The 14,929-nt window shown below is 39.1% G+C and overlaps 1 protein-coding gene across 4 annotated transcripts in view; it reads left to right on the top strand.

Moving 5' to 3' along the window:
- Aff1 (ALF transcription elongation factor 1) overlaps positions 1–10,847 on the top strand; it is a 189,444-nt gene extending 178,597 nt beyond the window's left edge. For all 4 annotated transcript variants that reach the window (XM_048784858.1, XM_048784856.1, XM_015499153.2 and 1 more), the window contains 5 exons: positions 498–634; positions 1,262–1,333; positions 1,737–1,874; positions 4,225–4,448; positions 5,471–10,847. In XM_048784858.1, coding sequence (XP_048640815.1) covers positions 498–634; positions 1,262–1,333; positions 1,737–1,874; positions 4,225–4,448; positions 5,471–5,592 — 693 coding nt within the window. In that variant the 3' untranslated portion in view covers positions 5,593–10,847. The remainder of the gene's footprint in view (positions 1–497; positions 635–1,261; positions 1,334–1,736; positions 1,875–4,224; positions 4,449–5,470) is intronic.
- Positions 10,848–14,929: the final 4,082 nt, after the last annotated feature.

Raw genomic sequence — 14,929 nt, 5'->3', positions numbered from 1 at the left:
CAAAAGAGATTAATCTGTTGGGCTTTAAAATGCTTGAAGATTATTATTAGGGATTATGTCTAAAATACTCCTAATCTATGATAAATGTATTCTACTTCAGATAAACCTCAACATCTACCAAAGAAACTTGTGTCTGCCTTACTTTAGATGTGTAGAATAACCTATTTCTCAAGAAAGTTATGTAATGAATAATTTTGTGTTAATAACAAGGAGTCTTGGTTTGTGTGCTTCCAGAAGGTTGTGAGAGAATAGTCTTAATACAGATTTGTTTTCTTATTTCTAATGAATTTTTGCAAAAAAAAAAAAAAAAGAAAAAAGAAATTTTTTGGTTGGTTAGAGCTGACAGGCTTTAGTTATTTATCACTTTTAGTTGGTTTATTTTCATACTTTTTTTTTTCTGATGATTAAACCAAGACAGTGGAGGAAAGTTAAAGAATGTGGGAAAGGAACTAAATAAAGCCTGTCTCGGACCTAACAGTGGCTGTGTTCTTCTACAGACGGACAAGGTTGGAAAGGCCTTCAAGTACTTGGAAGCCATCCTGTCCTTTATCGAGTGTGGGATTGCCATGGAGTCTGAGAGTCCGGCCTCCAAGTCCGCTTATTCAGTGTACTCAGAAACTGTAGATCTCATTAAGTAAGTGCCAAGTCACTTTGCTGTTCTCTCAAGTACTTCTCTTTCCTCACCTTTATTGCTTTAATCTTTCAACCTTAGCGTGAATACAGCTACAGTACAGGGGAGCCTTCAGGTCATGGGAGCTGGGGCTGCAGCTCAGTGTTAGAGCACTTGTTTGGCATGCGAGGCCCTGGGCTCCATCCCAGCACTGCCAAAAGGTAAAACAATAAGAAGGTATTGGTCCAAGAACTGAATTAAATTGTGTTCTAACTGAAGTGCTAGCACAGAATTACTGAATCTAGCCATATCACTTTGCCAAGTGCACTGAGAAATGCTACACCTTGCAGGGACGGGGTGGTTTTTCCAGTTTAGCTTTCTTATCAGATGCCCTCTGGGCTCAGGTGTGTATTTACCTGCATTTCAACAGGGGGCTCAGTGAGGGCACAACTGCACTTGGTTTCAGCCATAGGTCCTGGTTTTCTGAATGGCCTGCATTGTTGCTCACTGTTCCTGTGTGGCTGTCATGATTTCATATCTTCAGGAAAAGTCAATACAAAGAGCACTAAAATACAGTTCCAAGATGCATCTGTGCCTGGGATTTTCATACTGTCTTTGTTTAACCTAGTATATGGTTTTGTCTCCCTATAGATTCACAATGTCATTAAAATCATTCTCAGATGCCACAGCACCAACACAAGAGAAAATATTTGCTGTTTTATGGTGTGTATTTTTTTTCTTTGTTAAATAGCACTAAATGTGTTTTTGTTTCTTTTGATGTTAAAACATTTTGAAATTTGATTCCTTAACCTAATGCTAGTGAGTACTTGGTTGGGGTTAATCCCACTGATGATTACTGGGAAATGGCACCTAATACTGTTTTACTGAAGACTTGGTAAATGCTTTGGTCTTGTGATTTAAGCTGTATCTTTGCACATCTATGTCTTTATGCCAATATTGACTTTTGGCAATAGTCTGAACAGTGTAGATTCTTGAGGTATACAGACAGGAGCATACCCAGTGTGCTCATGAGACTTGAAGGTACAACGGTTGTTTTTCTGTGGTAGAGCTAGTCCTGTCCACAAGGTGATGCACATGTCACTTTAACTTCTGTTCTTGTTCACAGTATGCGTTGCCAGTCCCTTTTGAACATGGCAATGTTTCGTTGTAAAAAAGACGTAGCAATAAAGTATTCCCGTACTCTTAATGAACACTTCAAGAGTTCTTCCAAAGTGGCCCAGGCCCCTTCTCCATGCATTGCAAGGTAATTATAAATCTAATTTCAATAATTTACAAAATTAAATCATTCTTAATTTACCTCTTTTGCAATTGTCTCCCTCTCCCCCTCTTTGGCTTTTCAAAATTGAATGCTTCATCTCTGTGCTGATTTGCTCCCTAAAGGTAAATTATTAGCATATTTCTGCCGTTTGAGAATTATTTATAAATCAATATTGAGGCAGATTGGTTAACATAAAAGGTACAGTAGTTCCCTCTTGTCCATGGTTGATACATTTCAAGATCCCCAGTGGATGCATGAAACTGCAGATTAGTAACAAACAGTCTATATATACTATGCTTTTTCTTATACATATCTATAAAAGTTTAATTTGTAAATCAGGCACAGTAAGAGATTAGCAGTAAGGTCTGGGAGTGTGGCTCAGTGGTAGAGCATTTGCCTAGTATGTGCTAGGCCCTGGGTTTGATCCCTAGCATGGCAACAACAAAGGATTAACAATATTAACTAATAATAGAACAATTATAACAATACATTGTAAATAGAAGCTATGTGAATGTGGTCTCTCATTGGAGTCTAAGCAAGCCCATGGTTGACTGCAGTTAACTTCTGTGGGAAGCAAAACGGTAGATAAGAGGGGGTTAGAATAATTGCAAAGAACATAGAGTCTAAATTTTAGAGCTTTGAGGATCTTAGATATGCCTAAGAACACAAAACCATGAGGGGCAGAACCAGAGCCAATGTGCTTTCTCCTTCTGTGATGTATCTTCTTGACATTTCAATAAACAAGAACTTTCCAGAACCATATACCTTCCACTGTCTTCAGGACCCACACCAGTAATACTAATGAAGCAATTATGTCTAGCAAAATTATTTCTCCCACTTTGTGAACTGCAATTGTTTATCTGCTGTAAAACATTGAAAAAGAGAATCGTGTTCACTTGTGTTTATAAGATGAAGGTGGGTTGTTCTGCCCTGTAGTCCTTGTCTAGTATTTTCTTTTTTAAAAAAATTTGGTCATATTCCTTGGGAAGTTCCTAGTTCTGATAGGTTTTGCTATTTTAAGAGCATCACTTAGAAGACTGCCCGATTTCCAGAAATTCTAAAGAAGAGACTCCCATATGGCCTCTCTTAAAAAAGAGAAAGTCCTGGTTGAGAAGCAATTTCTTATTTATGAAAGCTTCACAACTCCCACTCTGAGATATTCTAAGCTAATAGGTTGTCAGTCACATTATTTTAGATAATTCCTGTGGCCATCTGCCCAGCCAGACCACCTAACCCCTATAGCTGCTGTCGAAACAGCAGTAAACAAAGCAGACAAGAGTTGCTGCCTCAGGAAGCTCTCTCTCCAGTCCTTGAAAGTGTGTGTTCTGCCAGGCATGCTCAGGATCGTGCGGCCCACAGGGCAGATGTCACAGCGTGAAACTGCTGCTGCTGACCCCACCTTGCATCCTGTATCCATTTACTTTTTATGTCTGAGTGACTTCCCTGGTCTTTTCTCATTTGCTCCACGTTGAAGCACATGTTAACTGGCATGACCAGATATTTAGCCAAGGGCAGAAAAAACAGTAAGGTTCAGTTTCCCAGTGTGTGACACTCCCCGCCCATTTTCCTGCAGTCTACCCACAGCAGTTCATTTGTTGATTCTGTGGGATTCTACTCTTAGCACTTACTTGCCAGGCACTGGGGTGCATCCCAGCAACTTGGGAGGCTGAGGCAGGATCACAGGTTCAAAGCCAACCTAGTGAGACCTTGTCTCAAAAATAAAAAGGGCTGGGGATGTGGCTCAGTGGTTAAGTGCCCCTGCGTTCAATCCCTAGTAACCAGCCTCCCTAATCCCTTACCCCTCCCCCCAAAAGCCATTTACTGCGTTAAGTGCTAGCTGTGGAAAGATTAATAAGACATGATCTCTGCCTCCATGGTGCTGTGACCCAAATGAATGCAAAACAAAAGATAAGTTCAAAGTTGTGTCAGGAAGGCGGCCTTGTTGTATCTACAGTGACTAAAAGAGTATCAGATACAGAGTAGGTGCTCAGTTTAGTGTTTCCTGAGGGGATGAAATGATGATGATGATGATGATGATGATGATGATGATGTGTGTGTGTGTGTATGTATGTATATATATATGTGGGGTCTTCCTAGCATAAGTTGGAACTAGACATGGTAAGAAGAAGGGATTCCTCCGTGGAAGAGGAGGTAGACTGTTCAAGGGCATGGGAAAGCATATTTGGAATACAGTTAGTGTGCCTAGGTCTTCACTTTAGCTATAGTTATTTTTTTGGTGGATGCACACTGAAACTTGGTGATGTAGATTGCAGTCTTCGAGGTAGGAAACCTGCAATCTGGCAGGCTTTAACCATGTCTTTCTCTAACCTTCCAGAAGCACAGGCACACCATCCCCTCTGTCCCCAATGCCTTCTCCTGCCAGCTCTGCAGGGTCCCAGTCAAGTGCTGGCAGTATGGGGAGCAGTGGAATGACTGCCACAATCAGTACTCCAGTCACCATCCAGAACATGACCTCTTCCTATGTCACCATCACGTCCCACGTCCTTACCGCCTTTGATCTTTGGGAACAGGCTGAAGTCCTTGCAAGGAAGAATAAAGGTAAAGGTTTCTGGGGTGGTGATTAGTGGGGGCATGGAGGTCGGGAGGAAATGGTGTTGGTTTGTATTCTATGTTCGGTTTCTTAAAGGAAAGAAGGACACGTGTAGCTGTTTCCCTTTTCATTTTCTCCATTTTGCCTTGTTACCTACTTGTAATTCTCCCTGAAACTTTGTGGCTTAGAGCTGGATTTCTGTAGCTAGATTAGCAAAACCAAATTAGCAGTGGTTTTAGCACCTTGCCCCTTCACAAGCTCTGCTGTCATCATTTCAGTCTGAACCAAAATGCTAGCAAAAGGGCAAAGCAAATAAAGAAAGTCACGGCTGTTCCTAGCCTCAACCCATTTAAGACGGGAAGTAGCACAATCCCAGTGCTGAGTTTGTTTTCAGTAGACGTTAAGAAAAACGGTCAGCTACAACAAGAGAAATATAGCATAGTAAACGGTCTTATGACTTGTTTGGGGAAGAAGGCCCTAGGAGTAATCCAGGGTTCAGGAGCAGTAGGACCTGTAGGTAGAGGAACTGGTTGGCATCAGGCCAGCTACCACTAAGTAAATGCATACAGCAGCGAGCGCCAGAACATGGCTGTGACTTCTATCTCCCCGGCTAGAGAGTAGAAGGCAGCCAGCTGGCTGTAATCTCTACTTTTCCCCACAGCCTCTTAGAGCTTTATCTGTCTTAGTAAAATAATGATACTTTTAAGGTGGTTGGGGTTGTTTTTGTTTTTGCATCCATGCATCCATTGATGAAATGTATAAAATGGCTATTTTAAAACTTCCAGTCACTACCCTAGGCAGGTGTTATGCATCCAACTCTAAAGCAAACCTGGTTCGTGGCCTTCTAGTCTAGAGGAGGGGTGTGGAGAGTTAGCAGGTGATTACAGATTATAATTCTTTTTTTTTGAGATGAAATGCAGGGTATTGTAGGGACATAGCTTCTGAACCTTGACTTTTTGTATTTCTATTTTAATTTGTGTGTGCGCATGTGTATTTACTAGTTTGGGGCTTTTTGTTTTTCTTTTTCCAGAATTCTTTGCTCAACTCAGCACAAAAGTATGCACCTTGGCCCTCAACAGCAGTCTGGTAGACCTGGTGCACTATATAAGACAGGGTTTTCAGCGGCTCAAACAAGTAACCAAAACACCTTAATGGAAACCCAAGTTGACTCCACGCCTTGGGGACTTTTTTTTTTTTTTTGCACATTGGAAGCGTAAAAAACAGTCTCGACATTTGTCTCATCAGGATATCAAACTCAAGAAGAGAAGCAGCATAAGATGGCCAGGAGGTTTGTCCACATAAACTCTCAAGAGTCGTGTTATCATTGGGTGGACACTATGGTTACACAGAAGCAGAGATGGAGGTCAGCCCCAGAGATGATCTTGCCTTTCCTAACTACAGGATAAAAGTGCAATGTAGCCTAATGGGCATGTGAATGGTCTAGAAACATTTCTGTGGTCTTTTGTTTTTGTTTTTTAACCAGTAGGATGGATGTAAGCTGCAAGTGAAATGAGGAACAATGTCAATTCTGAAAGCAAATTCACATCATCTCAGTAGCCATACTAAGTCCATTCACAGAAGAAAATTTTTTTAAACATTGATTTTTGGTGAAGGGTTTTGTGGATGATTTGTTTTAAAAAAATTTAAGTTCTGAGGGAAACTTGTTTAACAGATTCTAATGGCCATCTGTAAAATGTAAGTTGTGAAGGACTCCACTGTACCCCACTTTCTGCCAGCGAACAGTGACTTTGATAATACCAAGTATTGTCATAGTGTATGAAACTGAAGGCAACCCCCTCCCATTGCCCTGTGTACTGCGCGTTCACCCCAGCTCGGATTCCTGACTGTGCTGAAATGTAACCCACGATCCACGTCACGCAATGGAGGAAGAACAAGTGCGCATGGGAGCCACCTCGAGAGTCACTTGAGGCCGACTCCTGGAGGACTTGGCGCTACCATCCCCACTCTTGTTTCCTTGAAGGGTTCTAGCTAACAAGGTGGTCTCCATTGATCGAATTCTGTATTTCCTAACTTGGGGAAGAAGGGAACAACATTTATACCTGACCAGATGGCTAACGTGCTTTTTGATTCTTGTTTTAAGTAGAGATGGAATTTGAGGTGCTGATCGGTGGTCTACAGCTATGTGGTAACTCATGTCTAATCAATTCAGTTTTGTCAGTGAAGAAAAATGATATCTACTTCGTAGAGAGGCTATATTTTTCTGCTACAAATTATTTTATATTTATAGCAAAACTAAACTTTGTGAGCCCTTGATTGCCTAGGGGAAATTGACTCCCTGAGAGAATGTGGAGATGTGGGGATTAAGTAGATTTCTAAAAAAATTGTCACCACATGCCTTCACTCCAGAGTGTTCTCAGACAACTAGATTTGAATAGGTTGAAGAGGGAACTGTGGCCTTCCTCTAAGTTAATGTCATACTGTCTGCATTAAACCAGGTTCGTTTTGAATGGCCTAAAATGAAAGAACACAATCAGAATTCCCACATGCCCACAAGCACAGATTGCTTTTTGAAATTTTGAAGGTTGTTATTGGAAATACTCTTTTGAGTGCAGTGTTTTTAAAAACCAGTTCTTTTTATCCCTTTTAGAAAGTAGAATTTGCTCATGTGTTAAAATTGAGGAGTGAGCTTCATCTGTGCAACTAATTGGTTTCCTTTTCTCCCCTGTTACCCTGTTCTGCACCTCTACACATTGTTCCCTACCAAGCACGTTTCATGTTTTTTGTATTTATTAGTGAATGGAGAACCATTTTTATTTATAGTGAAGACGCCCAAGGTCTCTCTGATGAATACTAGGACTTTCTGGTTTCATAAACATGTAAAGGGATGTGTAGATGCTGGAGCCATGCTGACTTTTCAGTTTAAAATTGTGTGAAGCTGCCCCCTGGTCTCTCCTCCAGCCTGTTCTTTGATTGCTAACTAGGTTAAAGCCAGAGAATGACAGTGGAGTTAATATCTGAGCGGTAAACCTTGATGTGTGATGTGTGATCCTGACGAAGCAGTTTCCTTTACTGATGTTCTGAAGCAAAGCTATTGTTTTTTTAAACTACTAGAGAGCCTGTTGTTAAATGGACAATAATTGCCTGGTAGGTTGTAAGGCCTGGCATTGTGTTTCCTCCTTGTATGGAGGGGACAAGGCACTAGAATCAGCAAGATCACTTAAAATCCTTCTGTCTTAACTCCCCTTCCCCGTCTGCTGTGTCAAGCCACCTGTCAATGGTGAAGGGTTCTGTTCTTTATGACAGGTTCTGATCTATGCGGGTTGTACCAGAGCATGTGTGAGTCTGTGGGCAAGCCACCATGCTCCCTTGACTGAAAACATTCCCAAGTGGATTTCTCAGCCAAGTGTAACAGATTGCTTTTTCAGTGGCCTTATTCTTTGTGGGTTTTTTTCCTCCCTGAAATCTATATTAAAATTTTATTTGTCCCTTGAAAAAAATAATGAATCTGGATAGATCAATTTGTACTACTTTGATCATTGGATATTTCTGATTCTTACTGCAACAGTCCTTGTACCTAACAGAGAATTCCTGATGACTACCTTTTTAATAGAGTAAGTAAAAGGTAGTGTCTGATGAGTCCTTAATGTTCATAAGCCCTTTTTGCTGTTACAGTTGTATATAGAAATCTGAAGGATTTTTAAACCATTTGCACTTTTTCACTGCATGCTTATAATTCCCAAAGGCAAAAATTTGTACTGAGGTAGATCTTTCAAGAGGATTAGATTATAAAATTAAGCCTTTGTATATGTGAAGTTCTCATGGCAACAGTGATAGTGCACACTTCACAGTGAGAAAAATAGAAAAAATTAATCTTAATGAAAACAGAGTAAATCTTGCCTTTGCCACTACAGGTGTGTGAGTGTGTGTGTGTGTGTGTGTGTGAGAGAGAGAGAGAGAGAATGAGAATGAATAAGAATGTGGGAGAATACTGTTTTATTTTAAACGAATTGTTGAATGTTTCTACCCTTCTGAAGATAGTGAAAATGTGAATCAACGAACCTTGGAGCCCTATTAAATAATGAAAAAGACTTTTCCGAAATCTACCAGATTATACTTGGGGTTAAGATTATGAATATACAGATGACATGGTAGCAGTGGTACAGTATGAGAGGGTTCAGCATGCAGTAATCAGGAATAAACTACAATAGAATAATTTGTTTGATATCATGATTTGATCACAATATTAAATGAGAAAAGCAACTGATTTTTTAAACAAAAAGATCTCTTTTTAAAGATTGTTTTAGCCAAAATGTATAGTTACTTCCTTTAGACAAATTGGACATTTACCTCCTTTATTCTTTACTCTTTAGTTCTAGATCTTGGGATGTTTAGAAGCTAATCTACTCTCCCTTTCTAGCTGAAAACTTGCCTTACCTGGTACCTTACATATTAATGTTAGTAGGAGCAGGAGGTTAGTCTTGATCCACTTTTTAAAGCAAAAAGAAAACCACTGTGTTCTCTACAACTGCTATCTCTGATGTGCAAAAGAATATGTAATCTGTACACAAATAGAGAACAAGAGCTGATTCAGTTGTATATATTTGTTGTGCCCTTGTTGACCAAACCTAATTTTGAAATAATGTTTTGCCACAGCTTTAAGGTATGTTACATGGGTCGTCTTATATCTATCTTCTGCTTTATGAAGTTTGAAGTTTATTTGTGCATATTAAGATAAATGAGTTGGTTTTATTTAGCATACTTTTAAATTCTTCCATGCCTTCTACCAAATTCTTTATTTTTTTTTCTTAATGATTTATTTTCCCTGACACTACAAAATACCTTTGAAAATTTTTTATCATTTCTTCTGAGACACTCTTTCCCACTGAGTAGCAGGATTTAAATTTTCCAAGACTATTTTGGGCTTCTGGTAGAAACACAGAAGTGTAGATTTTCTTACTGAAAAGTGAGTACACATTGCAGCTGTGAAGAGATGGCCAGGATTGATTATGGTGGTGCTTGCCCCCACCCCTTCTCTTGTGGATTGCCTCTTCTTGTTTTTTCCCACTGGGAAATAATGGGTGTAAGGTATTTTTTTTCTGTGCCTTTATTATTTGTTTTCATGGGGAGAAGTATAGTGGCAGAATAGCATGGTGCTGAGGGTCTTCCTTCACACATTACAAGTGGTATTTCTGCCATGTAGTCAGTCCTCCAGTCCACAACCCAGTTATGTTGGTTTCTTGGTGGCTGAGGATGCACATCTCTTTGTGAATTGTGAGCACTAGTCATGTTCTTTAGTTCTTATTTATGATGCGTTGATCAGCACCATCTACTACTTTTCTTGAGGTGACTGTATGTTTCTTACTGTTTTGAGGGAAATCACACTTTATCCTGTCACTGTGAGTCAGACATCATTAGGTACCATGCTGAGTAGATGTGCCCTTACTTCTACCTAAGAGGATGTCTCAGAGGGCAGGAAGGAAACCCTGCAGCTCCTCATAAGCCTATATGGAAATATATAGGCCCGGGAGGACAAGGGAATAAGACCACTGACATCAAGGCTGGCCAAGCTGCACTGTCCAACCAGGTAGTGGCCAACCTAAAGGAGATGACTTGCTTTGCTTAAAAGTAGGTATTTAAGCAGTACTCCTCACAGGCAGTATTAAGTTTGCCTTCTGTTCAGGCCATGACATGTATTGTTAAGCTCACTGCACATCCTCCTTTTAGACATCAAGTATACACTGTTCATGTTGGGGTGTGTGTGTGTGTGTGTGTGTGTGTGTGTGTCCCAAATCTTGTTTTAAAAAAAAAATTTTTTTTTCCTGAATGTGATCATGTTTGGATGTTATCTGAGCAGGGTTGCTTTTTTTTATTTATTACCATTATATATTATATTATATTATATATTTTTGCTTTCTTATAACTTTAGAAAAGTCGAATCTTGGTGTTAAATTGTTTAAATGAATAATTTTTCCAGTTGATAAATGAAAATCACTGGGTTATCTTTAAAGTAATAAGTTTTTCTTTAATTTCTGTGGAATAATGTGCCAGCTCTTGTCAACACAATGACTTTGTATGTAGGATAGAAAAGCAGCGATGCTCTCAATGGGAAGATGTGCAACACAAATAAGGGGAACTCCACATATTTTATCTACTTCAGCAATGGAACTGCAACTTGGGGCTTTTGTGAATAAAAGTTAGATGCCTTGTATAGTCCTTTGAAAGAGACATATGTGATCTCTGAGAGAATTATAGTTTTTTTTTAGAAGAAAAATTTGCAAAAGATCTTTCCAAAGATAATGTGCCACAGATCTTTTGTTTGCTGTTCTCTGTAATGAGGATTAAGTGCTGTTTTAAAAAAAAAATGTAATTGATCTGTTCTTTAAATTCTTTCCTTTTCACAAGAGGATCGAGCTGTTGAAAAAATTAATAAAAATTTAGAGAAATCATTGGAGTTGAATCCTTGCTTTTACTACTTTGCCTGAATAAGGTAATTCTTAAAATTGCTATATGATATTGCATCTGTGGCCAGAGTGTTTCACAGGGAATAGTGTGCTCTCTCCTTCACAGTACTTATTGCTTTTTGGGAGGATGTATATGTGGTCAGAAGGTAGCTTAATCTTCTGTTGAGTTTATTCTCAAAAGCATAAGCACATACAAATTAACCCACTGGGGCTTATCCTGACATCAGGGGCCAGGTACATCAGTAACCAAGTTTGCCTCTTTTCAAATTGTTGGGTAAACAGGTTTGTAGAATGTTGGTATTGAATCTAAAGTCTATCTGTTTTTTTTCCCTCCCTTTACCCACCCTAAAGAAATCGTACTTCAGTATGGGCCATTAATCTCTGCTAGATGACACTTTTCACAAAAACTTTCCATGTAATGTCTTAGGGAACTGTAAATGTGAATAAAAGTTGTCTGGGTATGGTCATACCAATTTATTTAACCAGCCACATGGTTAGGACTGAGATTATTTCTATTCTAATGCTATTATAAAGAATGTTCCCTGGCCCTCAAATTTGGTCAAATTTCAAACTATTTCCTTGGAATAAACTCCTAGAAGTGGGTTGTGGGGTGAAAAGATACATTTTCTCCACACTTTATTTTGAAAAATTTCCAGCATATACAGAAAAGCAGAATAAGTAATAATATAATGTTTACATCTATACCGCCACCTAGATTTAACAATATTTTACCTTGATTTTTAATGTAACTATGTATATTGGTGCTGAATAAGCTGAAGACATTATTTCTCCCCTTAAAAAATTCAGCATATATTTGTCTGAACACTTTCCAGTGTAACCACTGTGTCATTACAGCATAAGAAAAACTTTTCAATCTCTTATAGATTCATATTCAAATTTCTCCAGTTGCCCTCAAAGTGACTTGTAGCTTAATTTTTGAACATGGATCCAGCCATGTTTTGTGTGTTACATTTGGTTATCATGTCTCTTTAGTCTGAAAACAGTCCTTGCCTCTCCCTTTTTAGTGTGATGTCCCACTTCCTGGATTTGTTTCCCCAAAGCATCCCCTTAATTCATTCCTTTATCTCCTATAGACTAGTTAGGTCTAGAAGCTTGATTATATTTCACAAGAATCCTTCACAGGAGATGCTGTGCTTTATGCTGGGTGGAATCCAGAGTTACCAAACAAGGTTTTTCTAGTAGTGATGCTGTGCCTTGCTGATCCTGAGTCACTGGAAGCTGAGAAATGTGTTTCACAGGCTTTTATTGTCAAGTTGCTAGAGAAAATTAAGATCTTAAGTTTTCAGAGTATGTTTCCTTCATTCCTGGGTATTGTTTGGAAAATGGAAAAGGAAAACACTGAATTTGATAGGTGGAAAACGATGTTCCTGGTGTTTATTTTTAGTGCATGGGTTATTTTACCATTATTCTAGATGCAGTTTGAAGAAGCCCATCTTGGCAGATACGGAGAAAGTTGTTTTTACCTAAATCATAGAGAATGAGTTATATATACTACAAGGAAGCATTAATGGAGGAGGAAGGTGATGCTGAGCAGTAAACATACAGATGATTCATGCAAGCTAAAGGGAGATAATTTTTAATTTACATATTCAGGATATTGATTTTAATTAGATTATGTATTTCTCTCCAGATATTTTCAGCTTTTATTGCTTTTGACAGTTTTTGAATTTTTAGGTAGGCAGACTTCTACCAGTGTCTGTGGTTTCTGCTGTTGGTGTTTCAATGAGGTAAGTGAAGGATCTTGGTCACTTGTGTAAGTTTTACTGCTGTGAATACTGTGAGGTAAGTAGTACTCTCCCTTTGTGTCTTTCTCAGCCTTTTTATTGGAAGAGTTTAGGCATTCTTTGTGCCTGCATTTGCCTAATACTTGCCAGGGTTGTTGGAAATTTAAATTGTCCCAATCCAGGATACTTGAACAGTCATCTCCTGGGTATTTAGAATCCTCAATTCTACTACTCCAAACAACTTTGAAGCCCAATGGATCTTTACCAGAACATAATCGGGGGTTTATACACTGTTACTTTGGTTGTGATTAGGTAACTGTACCGTCTGGCCTGTCTAAGGAACAGGACTCTCCAGCATTTGTGGTTTTCCGGTAGACCGCACTCAGCTGAAAGTAAGACTTCAGCTAGACACTAAGGCTCTGATAATAGAGGCCTTTGCCCTTCTAACAGACTAGAGGGCAAACCTTGAAATACTTTCCAAACAGACAATTCTATTTTAACTTTAAAAGACCACGTACCTACTCTGGATAAGTGCTTTGAGTCACTCCTCTATATTACTGAGCCCAATCCTAACATCTCTTTTACCTTATTTCATGTGTAGGAGGAAGAAACAATTATGGATTTATATATCTCCACTGCTAAGTATTTCTGTAAATTATAAGCAACAACATACACCAAAAACAAAAAAAAACAGGTGCACATGCACATCTGTTTCTACATGTACTCAAACTAATGGACATGGAAAACTGACTAAAGAAAAATGCCTGTAATTGACTTTAGTTGCAAGTGAGGAGTCTTGAGAGGTGTGGCCTGATGGAGTGGGTTTGCAGTGGCTCCACAGACACAGCACTGAAGGAATCTGATGCACACACCTTTTGGTATTTTTATTTTCTTCTTGGTACTGGGGATTGAGCCCAGGGATGCTTTACCACTGAGCTATATCTTCAGCTCCCCCTTTTGGAGATATGGTCTTGCTAAGTTGCTGATGCTAGTCTCAAACTCTGAAATCTTCTTGCCTCAGCCACTCAAGTTACTGGGATTACAGGCATGGCTGTAGAGTCTTGAAAACAGGATAAATTCCTGTAGGATAGATTCCTGAAAGGGCAATTTCTGAGTCAAAGCACAAACCAAATTTTAAAAACTTAATGTTACCAAACCACCTTCCTCACCATGGATGAATTTAACATTATTTGCATCCCTTTGATGACAAATGAAGTTGACTGTTTTGTCATAAATTTATAGCCCCCTCCCCAATAGAGCTGGGAATCAAATCCAGGCCTAATGCATGCTAGGCAAGCACTCTTTCACGGAGCTATAGCCCCAGCCTCTGGCCATTTATTTTCTGATCCTATGGAATGCCTGTGTACTTAGCTCCTTTTTTATGAGATTTCCACCAAATTTCAACCAATTATTAGATTAAGAACGTTACACCAGCTTGACTGCCTACCACCCACTGCAGACTTCCACCTAAGATGCATACAACAGTTCCATATTTTCCCCAAATCCTATAGGTAGTAATAAGCAATCCCCAAGTTAAAACTTTCATGCATGTCACTGCTTTAGGGTCTTCACTTAAATCATACTACATTTCTAAGGAAATGACATTCATTCTGGATAAGATGGATGCAGATTAAACCAGCAATTTTGGTAAGTTTGGGGTATGTGTGTATTGCTGGATTTTGAACTCAGGACTTCACACATGCTAGGCAAATGGTCTACCCCTGAGTTTTATCTCTAGCCCGAAACTGACTATTGTGAAACCCCACTGGATGTAAATTAATTTCAGCATAGTTATCTGTCTCAGAGATAGAAAATCCCATTATTAAATGTCAATCCTGAGCTTTACTTGGATGTTTATACATTTGCTTATTTTGAATGAAGTTTAAAAAGTAAGGGAAGACTGGTTAGTTGTCCTCGAATGGACTTACATCTATTCAATCATCTGACTGATTCCTTTATATGACACTTCATATACATGCTTCAGGCTGTATGTGGACATAAAGCATTGCTCAGGATACCCAGCTTCTGGATGGCATGTCATCCAGCTTCAGATCAGGTGTTTTGCCATTCAGAGCCATTTTCTCTGCTTGACACCCTTCATCTATTTACACAGATGTCACTATTCCAAAGCTACCACCTTGTGTATTGAGTTATTTCAAACCTGACAGCACGGCCTAAGCCAGTTTTTCTGCTAGGAAGAGGACAGTACCCCTTCTGTGCCTCTGTATTTGTCCTGAATTCCCTATGGCACAAACCTAATCAAAAAAGTAAAAATATGGAAAAGAGGGAAGGAGTGTATGGTACTCTCTATAGTTTATATTT

This window comes from Marmota marmota, unplaced genomic scaffold (genome assembly GCF_001458135.2).
Source record: "Marmota marmota marmota unplaced genomic scaffold, marMar, whole genome shotgun sequence".
Taxonomy (NCBI): domain Eukaryota; kingdom Metazoa; phylum Chordata; class Mammalia; order Rodentia; family Sciuridae; genus Marmota; species Marmota marmota.
The sequence above is the reverse complement of the archived record's forward strand: the minus strand, read 5'-3'. Positions and strand labels throughout refer to the sequence as shown.